This window comes from Equus przewalskii, chromosome 6 (genome assembly GCF_037783145.1).
Source record: "Equus przewalskii isolate Varuska chromosome 6, EquPr2, whole genome shotgun sequence".
Classification (NCBI taxonomy): Eukaryota; Metazoa; Chordata; class Mammalia; order Perissodactyla; family Equidae; genus Equus; species Equus przewalskii.
Genome location: NC_091836.1, coordinates 83,231,552 through 83,245,534, shown reverse-complemented (window position 1 = coordinate 83,245,534; position 13,983 = coordinate 83,231,552). Strand labels below are relative to the sequence as shown.

Genomic DNA, 13,983 nt, shown 5'->3' with positions numbered 1-13,983 from the left:
TATTTACTTTTTTGTTGCACCCTCCCTCCTAAATACTTGGAAGGAGGTTCTAATGTGACATACGAGTGATTGTTTTCTCGACCCCAAGATAAGAAACTCTCAACTTTCTCATTCTAAGAATTATAATCTTGACTTTTCTCTCCCTCTGTACAGGTGACAGTTAACACAAATATAGTTGATTTAAATGACTATTTACAACACATATTAAAGTCAACCAACATGAAATGCCTCACTCCAGAGAAGGTAAAATTTGACTGAGGACTTCTTAAAGCTGATAGAGTGGTAGATTCTTGTATTTCCTCTAGGGTATTTTTGTTACTAGTCAGCATGAGAAAAACAGTGTCACTCTGGACTAGCTAAAAGAAATTATCCCATAGAATGTATGGATCTGCTTACCTCTGTCTACTGGAATATACCAGCCTGCTTGTTTCTAGTACAATGACCCAGTTGAATAGTCAAATTAGTTTTTCTTTTCATTCTCCCTTTCAGCTAAAGGCTTATCACAAAATAGTTTGTGATACTGAGTTAGAAAATGCCCATGACCTCTTCTGTTGGCTCCGATTATGCGTCAGAATATATCTGCTCAAATACAGAACTGGTGATACACTCTGGTTTTCTGCTATGTGTGTGTATGTATGAAAAAAGACTAGAAAGACCAAAAAAAAAATGAAGCCAAAACTCTAAGGAATTTTTTTTCTTTATAAAATTTCTGCTAATGTTACAATATTAATTTAATCAGTAAAAGAATGTATCCTGCCAAACCGCTAGGTTTTAATTCATATATTAGTTTATTCAACAAATACTGAGTCAAATAAATACTATATGCCCAGTACTTTGTGAGCTGCTGGATATAGTCTCTTCCTTCATGGAGCTTAAGGTCCAGCGTGGGAGGCGAATAACTCTTAAGTGAAGAGAGAATGTATAATTACAAATTGGGGTAAGTGCTATTTCTTTGAAGTCAGGTTTATAGAGGTATAATATAGAGACAGTAAAAGTCATATTTTTTACATGTATAGTTCTGTGAATTTTGACGTATTCATACGGTGTCATGTAACCACCATGACATGGTAAGTCCTGGTTTAAGTGATAATTCAGCTGTGCTGTTTGGTCTTGCTTATGTGTATAGTCACGCGCCATATAATGACCTTTCGGTCAGCAACAGACCACATATATGCTAGTGGTCCCGTAAGATTAGTACCATACAGCCTAAGCGTGTAGTAGGCTATACCATTTAGGTTTGTGTAAGTACACTCTATGATGTTTGCACAACGATAAAATTGCTTAACGACGCATTTCTCAGAACTTATCCTCGTTGTTAAGCGACGCATGACTGTAGTTCTCTAGTAAAGTATTGACTTTATCACAAATTTCTTCCAGGCACTTTCTGGCTACTGTGGCTTTATGGCAGCCAACCTCTATGCTCGTTCCATATTTGGAGAAGATGCACTTGCAAATGTCAGCATTGAGAAGCCAATTCAACAGGGACCAGAGGCCCCTGTTACTGGCCACATAAGAATTCGTGCGAAGAGTCAGGTAACAATTTTTTTGAGATCATCTCTGAACTGAGCAAAAAGAAGGAAGAATTTATGTCTGTCTTATTTCTATATGAAGTATCCTCTGTCGTATTAGTGTTCTGTGCTTTAGATGCATATATATAATAATAGTATGCTCTGAATAGAAATATAGCTTTTGCTTCATTAAAATGGCCCGCTTTTAGGGCCTGTCGTTCTGGCTTATGTGCTTAAAACCAGATTGATTCTCATGGGATGTTTGTGAAGTGGGTTCTTTAGAGTTTTTTGAAATCCAAGCTACAAGTCTAGTAACTATTTGTAAATCTAGCACTGAAAGTACTTACCCAGGTAAAGTTTTGGTGAGTCTGTTTTCTGTATCCTTGGTTTCATTGTTGATGTGGACTCATTGAATGGAGGCTTTATGAGATAGAATAACTTACTGGTTGTACATAGTTTCAATAATTATAAACATCTTCATTCTTCTTTGCAGGGAATGGCCTTAAGTCTTGGAGATAAAATCAACTTGTCTCAGAAGAAAACTAGTATATAAGAACAAACAAAAAGTCCTTGCAACCTTACAGTTAAAATTTTGGTATGGGCTTATTGGACTCCAACGTCTTTTGTACTCTTTCATGCTTTATGTTATAAAGAATCTGAGTTCATGCTGAATGCGTTCCAGCCAATAATTTATAGCCTTTCCCTTAAATCAAGATTGAGTTTAAAATTACAGTTTGTCTTTTATCTTAACAGTTTTGAATGCTGTCCTCAAAGTATATAATGTTTCTCACATGTACCGAGACCATTTTCACAGTACAATAAACAGATCTATTCCTAAATCTCTTGTTATTTTATAAATAAATGTATAATTACATAATTTTAGTTATGTAGCAGTGGATTTCTTTTAGTTGGATTATAGATTTCTATTGTAAATGAAAATTACTCTTTGAGTTGTGAATATATGAACTTTATTAAGAGAATTTACAAACTCACTGACGTGAAATGAGACAGGCATTGATTTACTTGATTGATTTTTCCTTTTCCAACATCAGTATCTCTAAAAATGCCTTATCATGTTCTAAAGGGCTTTTCTCTGGAATTTAGCTCCAGGAAGAAAGTATCAACTTGAGAAAACAGATCCATCTTCGGTTTAAAAGAGTATTATGAGCTTTGACTGAAATAAACATATTATTCTTAATTATCCTGAATCATAATGTAAAATAGATAACCCACAATAGGTTTTTAAATCATTCGCATTAAGCTTTGGGTTTTCTTTTATGTTTGTTAAGAATTAAATGGGTTCCACCTAATTATCAAAGCTGCACTGGCAGAATTCAGCTCCAGGGGATTCAGAGAGCTCCAATTCCATGTTGCCTCTGTGCCTTACTCACTCCTCCCCTTTTCCTTACTTTTCACTAGGGCTGGGCACTATCACCTCCCAGTATGATTCCAGAGGCCTCTCTGAGCCAGTTCCCTAGAGCCTGATGGTGCTGTCCTTTTGGCCCTTGCTTTTCCTTGGGGATGATTGAGGTAGTCTGATGTTTTAGCTAAGTCCGAACGTTAAACTATTATACTTTGTCTTCCAGCTAGACTTCAGGATGCGTTCAGGATGAGTTGAGAGAATAAGGTCTGTGGAAGAATGAAAGCAGCATCTCCTATTTCAGCACTTGAGTGAGAATGGAATGATTTGTTTGGAGTGTGAAGGTGATTGATACTTGTATGATGTCATAAACTTTGAAGCCACTTGCTTTTTTAATCAGACAGATCCAGACGATTACAGGGCATTTGAGATTCCAGAGCACTGAGGTCTCAAAGCAACGTCAGTGGCCACCAAATGGGAAAGATACTGGGAATGCAGGAAGGGGTCAGTTTGATGCATTGAGCCAAGGGCTGGAGATTTGTGGTGAGAGCAGATGCCACTTTGTTTGGATAAGATCATTTCCCAGACTCTGTTCCTTTGAACATTAGCCTCCGTGATGTTGTTAGATCTTCTGGGAGAAAAAGGATTCCATGGTCAAGTAGGTTTGGGAGAAGTTTTATCCTGTTCTGTACTGGGGATTCACCATGCATTAGCATACTAAAAATTCTGAGAGGTCCTTTAGTAAAAACAGTAGGTTAGTTTGGTTTAGCCCAGCATATCTTAATCTTACTTGACCAGGGAATCTTTTTTTCACAGAACACCTATTGACAATATATAGGGCAGGAAAAGTGACTTAGCATGCTGAAGATTTCGGTTTTGTATTCACACTCAACCAGTATTGCATTCAAAATCTCAAGGAATCATGCCTCTCTGTGTCCTAGAATATATCTCTGTTGATACTCTCAGAAAATACCTGCCTAACATAATCAGGCCATTTTTGTTGGGATCAAATTGGCTCACATTGCCATTTTCTTAAATTCAAAAATAAGGAGAACTCAGAGAAGTTAACAGAGTTCTCAGATGTCTATACTACATTAAGCTGTTTACTTCATTAGCATTTTATTAGCTTTGTGCATTTAATAAATGTAAACTGAATTGGATAGCGGCACTATTTAGTAAAGTTGTTCACACTGTGCTCTCTTAATTAGGATATAATATACATTTAAAGGTTGTAGCTGCTCACATTAGAAGATATCACATGATTAGGGCCGTGATGTCTGGTAAGAGGGTAAACATAGTATCTGACACCAAGTGAGGCCTTAATATATAAATGTATTGAACGAATAAACCTATAAATCTTACGAGAGAATTAAATGGTCCTTATATTTATTTTGCTGTCATGACACTAGAGGGAGCTCCATGCAGTTACTTTGGTTTGGGGATTAGAAGTGATTGGAGTTGTTTTTATAAGAGGAAAAAACAAGGTAATTTTCCTATTAGCAAGAGATTGATATTAGCGATATTTTGCTACCTGTGAGAAATTTTTCTACATGATTTATAAATAATGTAGGAGACAACTCATTTCAAGGTATCTAAAAAGGCAAAAGAACCAAAATATTTTTAGACACTCAGTATCAGATGTGAAACATTTGCGCTACATATTGGGTAAAGTAAGTAGTTTTACGGGTGACTTTTTCCTTCCACATTGGTATATGTTCTTAGTTAGGTAGTAATTTATAGCCTTTCCTTTAAATCAAGATTGAGTTTAAATTATAGTTTGTCTTTTGTCTTAACAGTTCTGAATACCATCCTCAAAGTAGGGTGAGGCATATCAGCTCCCTGCTTACTGCCCTCTCCCAGACTCTCCGCACACCATCGTGTTCTCTGTCCCCTCCCTGAGCTCCGCACTCACCCCCAGGATCTCAGGAGCCTAAAGACGTAACCAGGTGTAGTGCAGTTCAGTTTAGAATGAGAAAAGCTTGCAGTCCTGTCACCTACTTGCTCTGCGGTCTTAGACGATGGTATAGCTGATGTATTGAGTGCTTACATGTGCCAGGCATAACACTGAGTGCTTTTTCCGTGACGTATATAATCCTCCCAATGACTCTATGAGGCAAATACTATTAATGTCATCATTTACAGATGATGCTTGCAGTCTTAAGAGGGAAAGTTACTTATTATTAATTAAGGCTTAATAGTAAAAATTGAACCCAGATAAAAAAGCCAGGGTGCCTGACACTGAAGCCCTTGCAACTGGTCACACATTGCCACCATTGCCTAATCTCTTTGTGCCTCAGTTTCCTTATTTGTAAGGAGCTTATAATGTCTATGTCATAGAGTTGATTTGAGGGATGAAATCATTAAATGTATTATTATGAATATTTGGCACATAGGTGCTTATCAATAAGTATACATTCCATTCCTTCCCCCATTCACCTTCCTTACAGTGCAAAAAAGACAGAAACCTCTTCTCAGTATCATACCTCCTTCAGAATTTACCTCTATTTGAATACTTTGTTTTTGTTTTTAATACCCGTAACTTACTTAAAAGAGGCTTTATTTCTCAAAAATTCTTTAATTGAGATATCATTGGCCCTCAACTTTGTAACAGTATTTATCATGTCCATTTTTTAATTAGCTCTTGACACTTTTGCTTGTTAACTATTGTTATGTCAGCTAAAAGAAACCGTCAACAACCCGTGTACCTCGTATGATAGATGGTCTGTGATGAACGTAATGGTTTTGTTTGCTTTCAGAATGACAATCAAGTGACAATTATTTAACAGTTGAACACAGAATATGTGCAGCTGGGTTACAGTAACAATGTGACATTTAGTGTTGCTCACTCTGATCAAAAGTCACTTCCAGTAATCTGACCACTTTGTCCTTAGTTTCTCTATCTAGCCTGGCAGGATCTCTTTGATTGAGAAGTCAGGTGTGCAGTGACAAAAGAATGCAAGTGAGATTTGTGCCTTTTATCTGGGTTCTGTATATAATCGTAGGATTCAGAGAAAAATACTCTATTTTTGAATAATTGTAAAACCAACGAGACATACAAATGGAATGCAGCATGGCAGACTGAAGAAGCTGTGAATGAGTCTTCCTAAATTTAATCTCAATTCTCTAAGTAGCTTTCTGAAAATAGGTGTATCTGTCTGGGCCTCTCTCCTTATCTATAAGATGAAATAATTCAGTTAACTGACCTTCAGAGTTTCTAGCTCAAAAAATTCATACTGAAAAGCCTTGTGTTTTTACATCTATCTCTTCAACAGACTTTATAGTCAACTGGGGTATCTCCACCTGGATATTACCCACAGACACCTCAAAATCAACATTATGAAATGGAATTTATCTTGCCCCTCAAACTTGTTCTTCTGCTGTGTTCTCTGTCTGGTCGCTTATGCTAGAAATCCAGTAGTCACCCTTCACTCTGCCCTCATACCTTATATCTCATCAGACACTCAGCAGCATGTTCTCCCTTCCTCAGCATTTTTAGAATCTTTTTCCCGACTCCTACCACCATCGCCCTGCTTTAGACTCTGATTGTCATCTTTGTCTTGGTCTCCTGCAGTGGCCTAACCATAAATTTTACATATAATTCTAAAATTAAAAGCGTATGCTTTACTCTTGACCACATACAGCAGTAGCTCTGCAATTCCTTCACCTGGTCAGACTCTTCCCTGGTAATACCATTTTGAGAGACATACCTAAAAAAAGAAAAAACTAAGTTCAAAGATTTTAATAATAATATTTTTAATAATAAAAATAGAAAATCATCGAGACACCTCAAAACGAAAATTAATAAGCAGATGGTATTCAGTATATACAGTGTGTACCAGAGTACTGCGTAGATAGAAGTTGCTCAATAAATATTTATTGAATGACCAAATAAATGAAGCACGTAGCTCCAAAGATAAAAGGGTGTGGATTAAATCACACCATGGACGTGTGCCTATGAAATAATGTTAGTTGATAAAGACACCACTCTGTAGGAATGTCTCCTACGATAAGATGAATCAGGATATGGATACACTGTCTGTCTCTCCAAGTGAATGGAAAATCAAAATATCACGTCAGTCATATCACTGGTATATCTTGAAAATAAATGCTGTTTACCCCTCAGGCCACTGGGTGTGGTTAGGATATTTCATTACCTGAAGTCCCTGCTTCCCGCTCTTGTGATTTTTAGATCTGTAATCTTTATCTCTCCGGTGTCTGGGCCCACCCGGAGAGCTGACATCCCCTTGGAAGTGAGCACTGCCCTCCCCCGCACGAGGCTGGGGACTGGATCTTACTGCCCAGGACTCACCAGCCGGAACGTGGCCAAGATGCCAGCGTGGTTCAGGAGTCAGTCCGGGAAAATTTCTGAACTCTGCTAAGCTGTGCAAGCCCTTTCTCAAAGCCCAACAACATAGAAAAGTGAAGTTCAGTAATCGTAATCAAAATTTTCTCTATGAAGTTGTTTAAGGTCACACTTTTTTTTAAATGATCCTGTGCTTTGAGTAAAGGTATGACTGTTAGGAGCGTGGTTTTCAAACTCTCAGCTAGTAGACTGGGAGTCCACAAGCTAGACCAGCGTGTTCCCACAGCTAAGATCAAATAATGGTGGTCTTTTTCCCAGGTCCAAGAAAAGTTGGTAGAAAGAATTTTGTCAACTTTATATTTTTTCTCCATAAACGTTAACATGTTAATACCTGCTACCACATTTAAAAAATTGTAAACATTATGGGAATGTTTGGCTAGCTGAATATTCTTGGTCTAGTAGCTTGTCTTTGTGGCCGTATGTGCTCCTGGTGGTTTTATGCTGCATACATATGTTTTCTGCTAATAAGTTGTTGCTTGTTCATCAAATTGAATTAAATGTGTCACTATCATGGTGGCAGCAAAGAACAACTTGATTCGTAGATGCTCCCCCACTGGCCTAGGTGTCTCTGTGAAGTATGACTTATAAAATCCTAATATTCGTATGCACTTCTTGCAGTTTATGTATTCATAGGCACTATTTAATGAAAAAAGCCTTGGTAACAGACGTATAAATCCAAGTTCAGGCCATTCCTGGCTTATGCCCTCAATGTAAAGAACTTTGGCAAAGCCCTGGAAGAATGTGCCCTGGTTTTCAGTACTCAACCTTTATGACTTTTCCCCTTTCTTCAACCTAAGGCACAAGACAGGGGCTTCTGTAACTCTTGGGTTCTGACTGTTAATACCTGCTGTGTGTCTAGTGCTGTGCCGCGTCCTGAAGTTACTAAGGGTAAGCTACAGTTTGGTGAGTATTTGAAGAACACATAAACACCTAATCAGAGGACTGTTGAATAAGTCTTGTAACAGAAAAATGTACCAGCTGCCGTGAGAGCACAGAAAACTGGTGACTATCGGAAGAAAGTCAGGCATGGTTTCACAAAGAGGTGACATTTGAACTAAGCCTTGAAAAACATAAATTTGCCTGCTGAATGTCAGATGAGGGATGGAGAGAAGGATGGGAAAGCCATTCCAGCCACAGAACGGTTTGGATAAAGTCACAAGAGTACATGGCATAGAGAGGCGGGTTCTGCTCAACGGAGGATGTGTTGGGGGGCAGTGGCAGATGGTGAGGCTGGAGAAGGTAGACGAGGGTCAGATCACGAAAGACAGGCCGAGGCCTTTGAACTGTATCTTGAAGGGAAAGAAGAACTACTGAGGATTTTAAGCAGATGAGAGATTTAGAAACACCGCTGACTGCAATTTGGAGAATAGGTTGGTGGTCTTGGAGGCCAGTTAGCAAATGCTGCTCCGATAAGCAGGAGGGTTACCAAATCTGCTTTTTCTCATATATAAAATGGGAATGATTATCCTACCCCTTCCTGTCTTAAAGAGGTACTGGAATGGCAATGAAACCTAATCTGTAAAGGTGTGTACAAATGGGCGACCGAGGAGCTGTTAACAGTGTTGTCATAGTGATCTTCATCCCCAGAAGAAATTCCATGAGGTTGAACCATATGAAATTCCCTCTTTCATGGCTAAAAAAAATCAAATATCAGCAATTTCATGTGATTCAACCTAATAGTTGGTGGATTACTTAGTTTTCCCTGTTCTTCCTGCCTCCTTTTAGACCATATCCTTGCCTTCTTTTTTTTTTTAAGATGAGCAATCCATTTCATCAAGGGGATTTCCAGGAATGCTGGGGAGTCAAGTATGGTAGAAAGTCTGCAGGCTTTGGAGTCAAATAAGCCTGGAATCAGATTTTCATCTGTAATTTAGTAACTGTGATCTTGGGCAAGTCAATCTGTGTAAGCCTTATTTTTTTCATCTGGAAAATGGAAATAAATAATACTTGCCTTGCAGGATTATTAAATGAGAAAATTCATGCCTTGTTAGTGTGTGGCATGTAAAAGGTGTTGAATAAAAATTAGTCCCAACTGTTTCGTACACGCCCCTCCTCGTTTGTTCTCCTTGTTCACAGAAGGTTTGGCGTAGAACTCTCCTTATCTGCTTCTTTGTGTCCCAACAAAGCTCACTTAATAGCTACGTGCCCGGGGTTTGAGTATGTATAAGAAATTTTCAGTTGTCATAACTTCAATCTAAAACCTTTTAAACTAAGCGACCGTTTAGACTCTCAGACATCATTCCATGGAATTGCTTTGGGGCACAGTTAGTGTCAAGCTTTTCCGGAATGCCACAAGCCTCATCGCTTTTCACATCATTCAGGAAGTTACTCATTTAGTCCAGACTTCCAATAAACTCATACGTACAGACTGTGTCATGTTCTTCTGGAAGTGTCATCACCTTTTTTTTTTTTTTAATGTGATAACTGGTTTTTGCAAAGGAAAAACAATTGAAATAGTGTTTATTTCTTTATATTCCTGACTCCAAATCCAGTGTCAAAAAGTCAACTCACAGTTGCCGACCCTCCACATTGTTGGGTCCCAGGAGCACAGCTGTGTCTGCCTCCGTTTCCCTGCTTGATGTTTTTGTTCCCTGATGAGGAGTTTTGATTTTGCATTAGTTCAGTGTTTCTGTATTGAGTTCCTACTTTGTGCAAGACTGTTCTTGTCACAGCATGTATATGGTAAACCAGACGGGCAAAATCTTTGTGTTCACAAGCTTATGTTTTTGTGATAATAATCAAGATATTTTCAGCGTGGATGAGTGCTATGAAGGAAATAAATAGGCTAATGGGATAGATAGTGCCTAGTAGATGGAGGGTGACTTTGAGAGGGATGTCAGGGAAGTAAGGCAGTAACAAGGCCCTGAGGTGGAAATGAGTTTGGCATATTTGAGGAACAGATGGTTGGGATTTCTTTTTTCTTTTCTTTTTTTTTTTTTGGTGAGGAAGATTGGCCCTGAGCTAACATCTGTTGTCAATCTTCCTCTTTTTCCTTGAAGAAGAGTGACCCTGAGCTAACATCTGTGTCAGTCCTCTATTTTCTATATGGGTCACTGCCACAATATGGCTTGATGAGTGGTGTAGGTCTGCACTCGGGATCTGAACCCATGAACCCAGACTGCCGAAGTGGAGCGTGCTGAACTTAACCACTACATCAGTCGACCAGCCGCTATTTTTTCTTTTTTTGCGACAGGGATAAAGTGGTAGAAGATGCAGCAGGAGTGATAGACAGGGGGCAGATAAAATTTATTCTCTGAGCTCTGGCCTCTGGCTCCTCTTGACGGTTGGATTCTGTATCTAGCCTCTGCCCTTAAACCAGAAGTACACCATCCAGAAGTATGGTGTGACTGCCATTCTGACTCCTTCTCTATTGCAGGGAGACTGGCTACCTTGCCCTACCCCCTTGAATTTGCCCCTGACTGAAATCAAGTCAGAGTCCTGATTCTCCACTAAGTGATGGCCTTTTTTAACTTACAAATTAATTACTACTAAATAATGTCTGCTCGTGAAGATAGAAGATAAAGACAGACAAAAATAAAATAAATTATATACCACCTCACCACCCAGAGATAAATAGTGGTTATCATTTTGGGATATATCATTGCAGATATGTATTCATTTATATATTTTTTAATCAAAATATAATGTGACCTTTTCAATGACATAAACTTCTATATAAGCAAGTCAGTGTCTGCTTCTGTGTTACTTAAATTTGTCATGCTGATGGTATACCACTATTGATTCAAGCTATTCACTGTTTTGAGGACTAATAAAATAATAATGATAACCATAGCAGTTAGTACTTATTAAGAACACTGGTAATTTCACACATATTTCTGAGGCGAAGCATGTTAAGTGACATGCCTAACACCACACAGATGATAAGTAACGGACAGTGCTGACGCAGAAATGACGTTGGCTGAGCATGTAGGGCGGGCTATGCATGGTGCTCCTCTCAGCAGGGAGATAACTTCTGCTATTTCCCTTAAACCTCACAGCCTAGAACTCTGTAGCCCTTCAGTGACTGTCATGGGAGACAGGCATCCAGATGTCCACTGCCACCGAGACTGCACTTACTGTGTAGAGAAATCAAGGTGTTCCCAGGAAGGAGGAAATGGATACTGGACAGCCTAAATTCAGCAGTCATTATTCTCATGCCTTATGCTACTTACAGTCCAGTCTCATGTTCTGGTGCCCCCCCCAAGATAGCTCCCCCACCAGGAACCCCTCACCTCTTCTCTGAGATCCAGTTTCTTTTCATCTATCAAATGGATATACCATGGTTTGTATTATTGTTGACTGTTAAATAGGATTAGGTCCCAGCCCTGGGTGGCCAAGTGTCCAGAAATGAGCTGGCTCGTCAACAGTGCCCTTTGAAAAAGTGAGAAGGGAAGCGTCAGAGTTTGGGAATCTAAGGGGTTGAGGAAGAAGGGAACCAGATAGGATTTGGTTCTTCCTCAAGGTTATTGGAGGAAATAGTGAAGAGAGAAGGGGGTGGGGCAGGGGTCCTCCAACAACCTCATTCAGGTGTGCCATGACCCTGGGGTGTGTGACAAGTCATGATTCCTTTAAAGGCCTGCTGGCTCCTGAGAGAGCTGCTCACAAGTTGACCCACTGGCCTCATGGGTTCCCACATAAGGCAGGGCAGTCAGCCAGTAACAGGCATCATCAGACAGTTGAGCAGAGGCTAGCAGGCAGAGACTGAAGCATGATGCCTCATATCTGGGGGATCTGAGCTGTGTGTTTGCACCCTGACAGTAAGTTGTTGACAGCAAATTGCAGAGACTACAAGAATGGTGGTGTTCCCATGGCTGCCAAGCCCATAGCAAAAGCAAAGAGAATAAGCTCCTCTGTGGGGCCAAAGAGGCCTCTTTCTGCTTTGTCCAAAGAGTACGGAGGAGACGGCACATAACTGCTGCATGTCTGTGGCCCTGAGTTCTAGTTGGGTCTCCACCACCAACTTTCTGGGAGTGGAACACCTCTCCTGTCCTCTGGCTTAATCTTCAAGGCCCAGCTCACATGCCACTTCCACTATAAAGCTCTCTCAGGCTCTCCCTAATTGTTTTTTCTGTGCTCACACAGCACTCTCTCTTCCACCGTAATACCACATAGCACAACTTAGCATGTTACTGTGTCCCTTAGACTATGAACTCCAAAGGTACGGATTGTGTCTGATTCATATTATTATCCCGTTGTCCAGCTCAGGAACTGATATAGTATTAGCCCTCAGTAAGGTTTCTTGAACAAATGAACCTGTAAAATGGAGATAATGTTTGTCCTGCCTTCCTCCAAGGACTGTTCTAAATTGAAAATCAAGAATTAAGAACTTTGGGGCCAGCCTGGTGGCTCAGTGGTTAAGTGCGCACGTTCTGCTTCGGCGGCCCGGGGTTCACTGGTTCAGATCCCGGGTGCAGACCTGGCACGGCTTGGCACGACATGCTGTGGTAGGCATCCCAGTATAAAGTAGAGGAAGATGGGCACGGACGTTAGCTCAGGGCCAGTCTTCCTCAGCAAAAAGAGGAGGATTGGCAGCAGTTAGCTCAGGGCTAATGTTCCTCAAAAAAAACCAAAAACGTGTTAAGAACTTCTGTCCAAATTTTACCATTAACTCACTGTGCAATAATGATAATAACAACTCACATTCAGACAACACTTCCAGTTTACAATGCAGTTTTGCATCTATTGTCTGTTTGATCCTCACGGTAAGCCAGTTATGACTTTATCATTTTGCAGTTGGGAAAACTGAGCTCAAAGGGGTGAAGTAATTGGCTATGGTTGCTAAGCAAGTAAATGATGGGGCCAGAAATGGAACTCTGACCTCTGACCCAGAGCCTGTCCTCTCTTTATTACCTGTTATGACTTTTACTGCTGGAACAACCCTTGATCCATTGTAGAACAAGCACACAGACAATCTCCTCTCCTGTGAACTTTAGGTTCATGTCAGATTACTCTCTTTACCTCGAGTTTAATGGAAACTTGGCTCTCCCTCAAGGCCACACCTTCCCTGTATTCTCTACCATTCTCTTCTGTTCTCACACATTCCACTGAGGGCTCCAGTTGGCAGCCCTGTCATTCCCCATTAACGCTAACCTACCACCACACTTGTATCACATGCAAAATGTGCTTCTCCTTTGAGGCTCATGCCATCCAGTTCAGCCCACAAAACCCTCTGTCCTGGGACCCTGACTCTTGAATGAGTGATCCAAGGAGGGAAGGAGTGATGGGAGGGCCTGTTTTTGAGGCTTATGCTATCTTCTATGCTATTTTTGCTTCTATGCTCTTTTGTCTTCTGACCACCTTGGTCCCTAATGTCTTCTCCACTTCAAGTCCTGCCATCATCCAGATGACTTCACTATGTGAAGCCATTTAGCATCCTACCCTTTTTGTTCCTTAATGCTGGCAACAATAATCACTACCTCACAACCACGGTTATACCCAGGACCTTCTTAAGACCTGGAACCACTCTGCTTTAGAGTTCTTAACGTCTGGCATACTAAATCTCTGACTGTCGTCTCCTGGCTCCCTAGCTCTCTCACTCTTTTACTCCCACCGTACCTGCTGCTAGACATTCTGGATACGACCAGGCCTTTGGCCTCACTGATTTCTCCCAAGTCCATCAGTCCCCCTGATATTTCCCTTCCTTCCCTATTTGGCCTAGCCCTTATAGTGCAGCACGAAAACCAGCATTGTCCTCTGTCTGTCACTCCAATTCTGAAAAGTCTAAACTTTCTAGTAGTCCAGTCATCTGCCTC

At 40.3% G+C, this 13,983-nt stretch overlaps 1 protein-coding gene across 2 annotated transcripts in view; it reads left to right on the top strand.

The window, feature by feature from the left end:
* COPB1 (COPI coat complex subunit beta 1) overlaps positions 1 to 2,390 on the top strand; it is a 31,026-nt gene extending 28,636 nt beyond the window's left edge. For both annotated transcript variants that reach the window (XM_008526749.2, XM_008526748.2), the window contains exons 20-22: positions 154 to 243; positions 1,378 to 1,533; positions 2,002 to 2,390. In XM_008526749.2, the coding sequence (XP_008524971.1) occupies positions 154 to 243; positions 1,378 to 1,533; positions 2,002 to 2,061 (306 nt within the window). In that variant the 3' untranslated portion in view covers positions 2,062 to 2,390. The remainder of the gene's footprint in view (positions 1 to 153; positions 244 to 1,377; positions 1,534 to 2,001) is intronic.
* Positions 2,391 to 13,983: the final 11,593 nt, after the last annotated feature.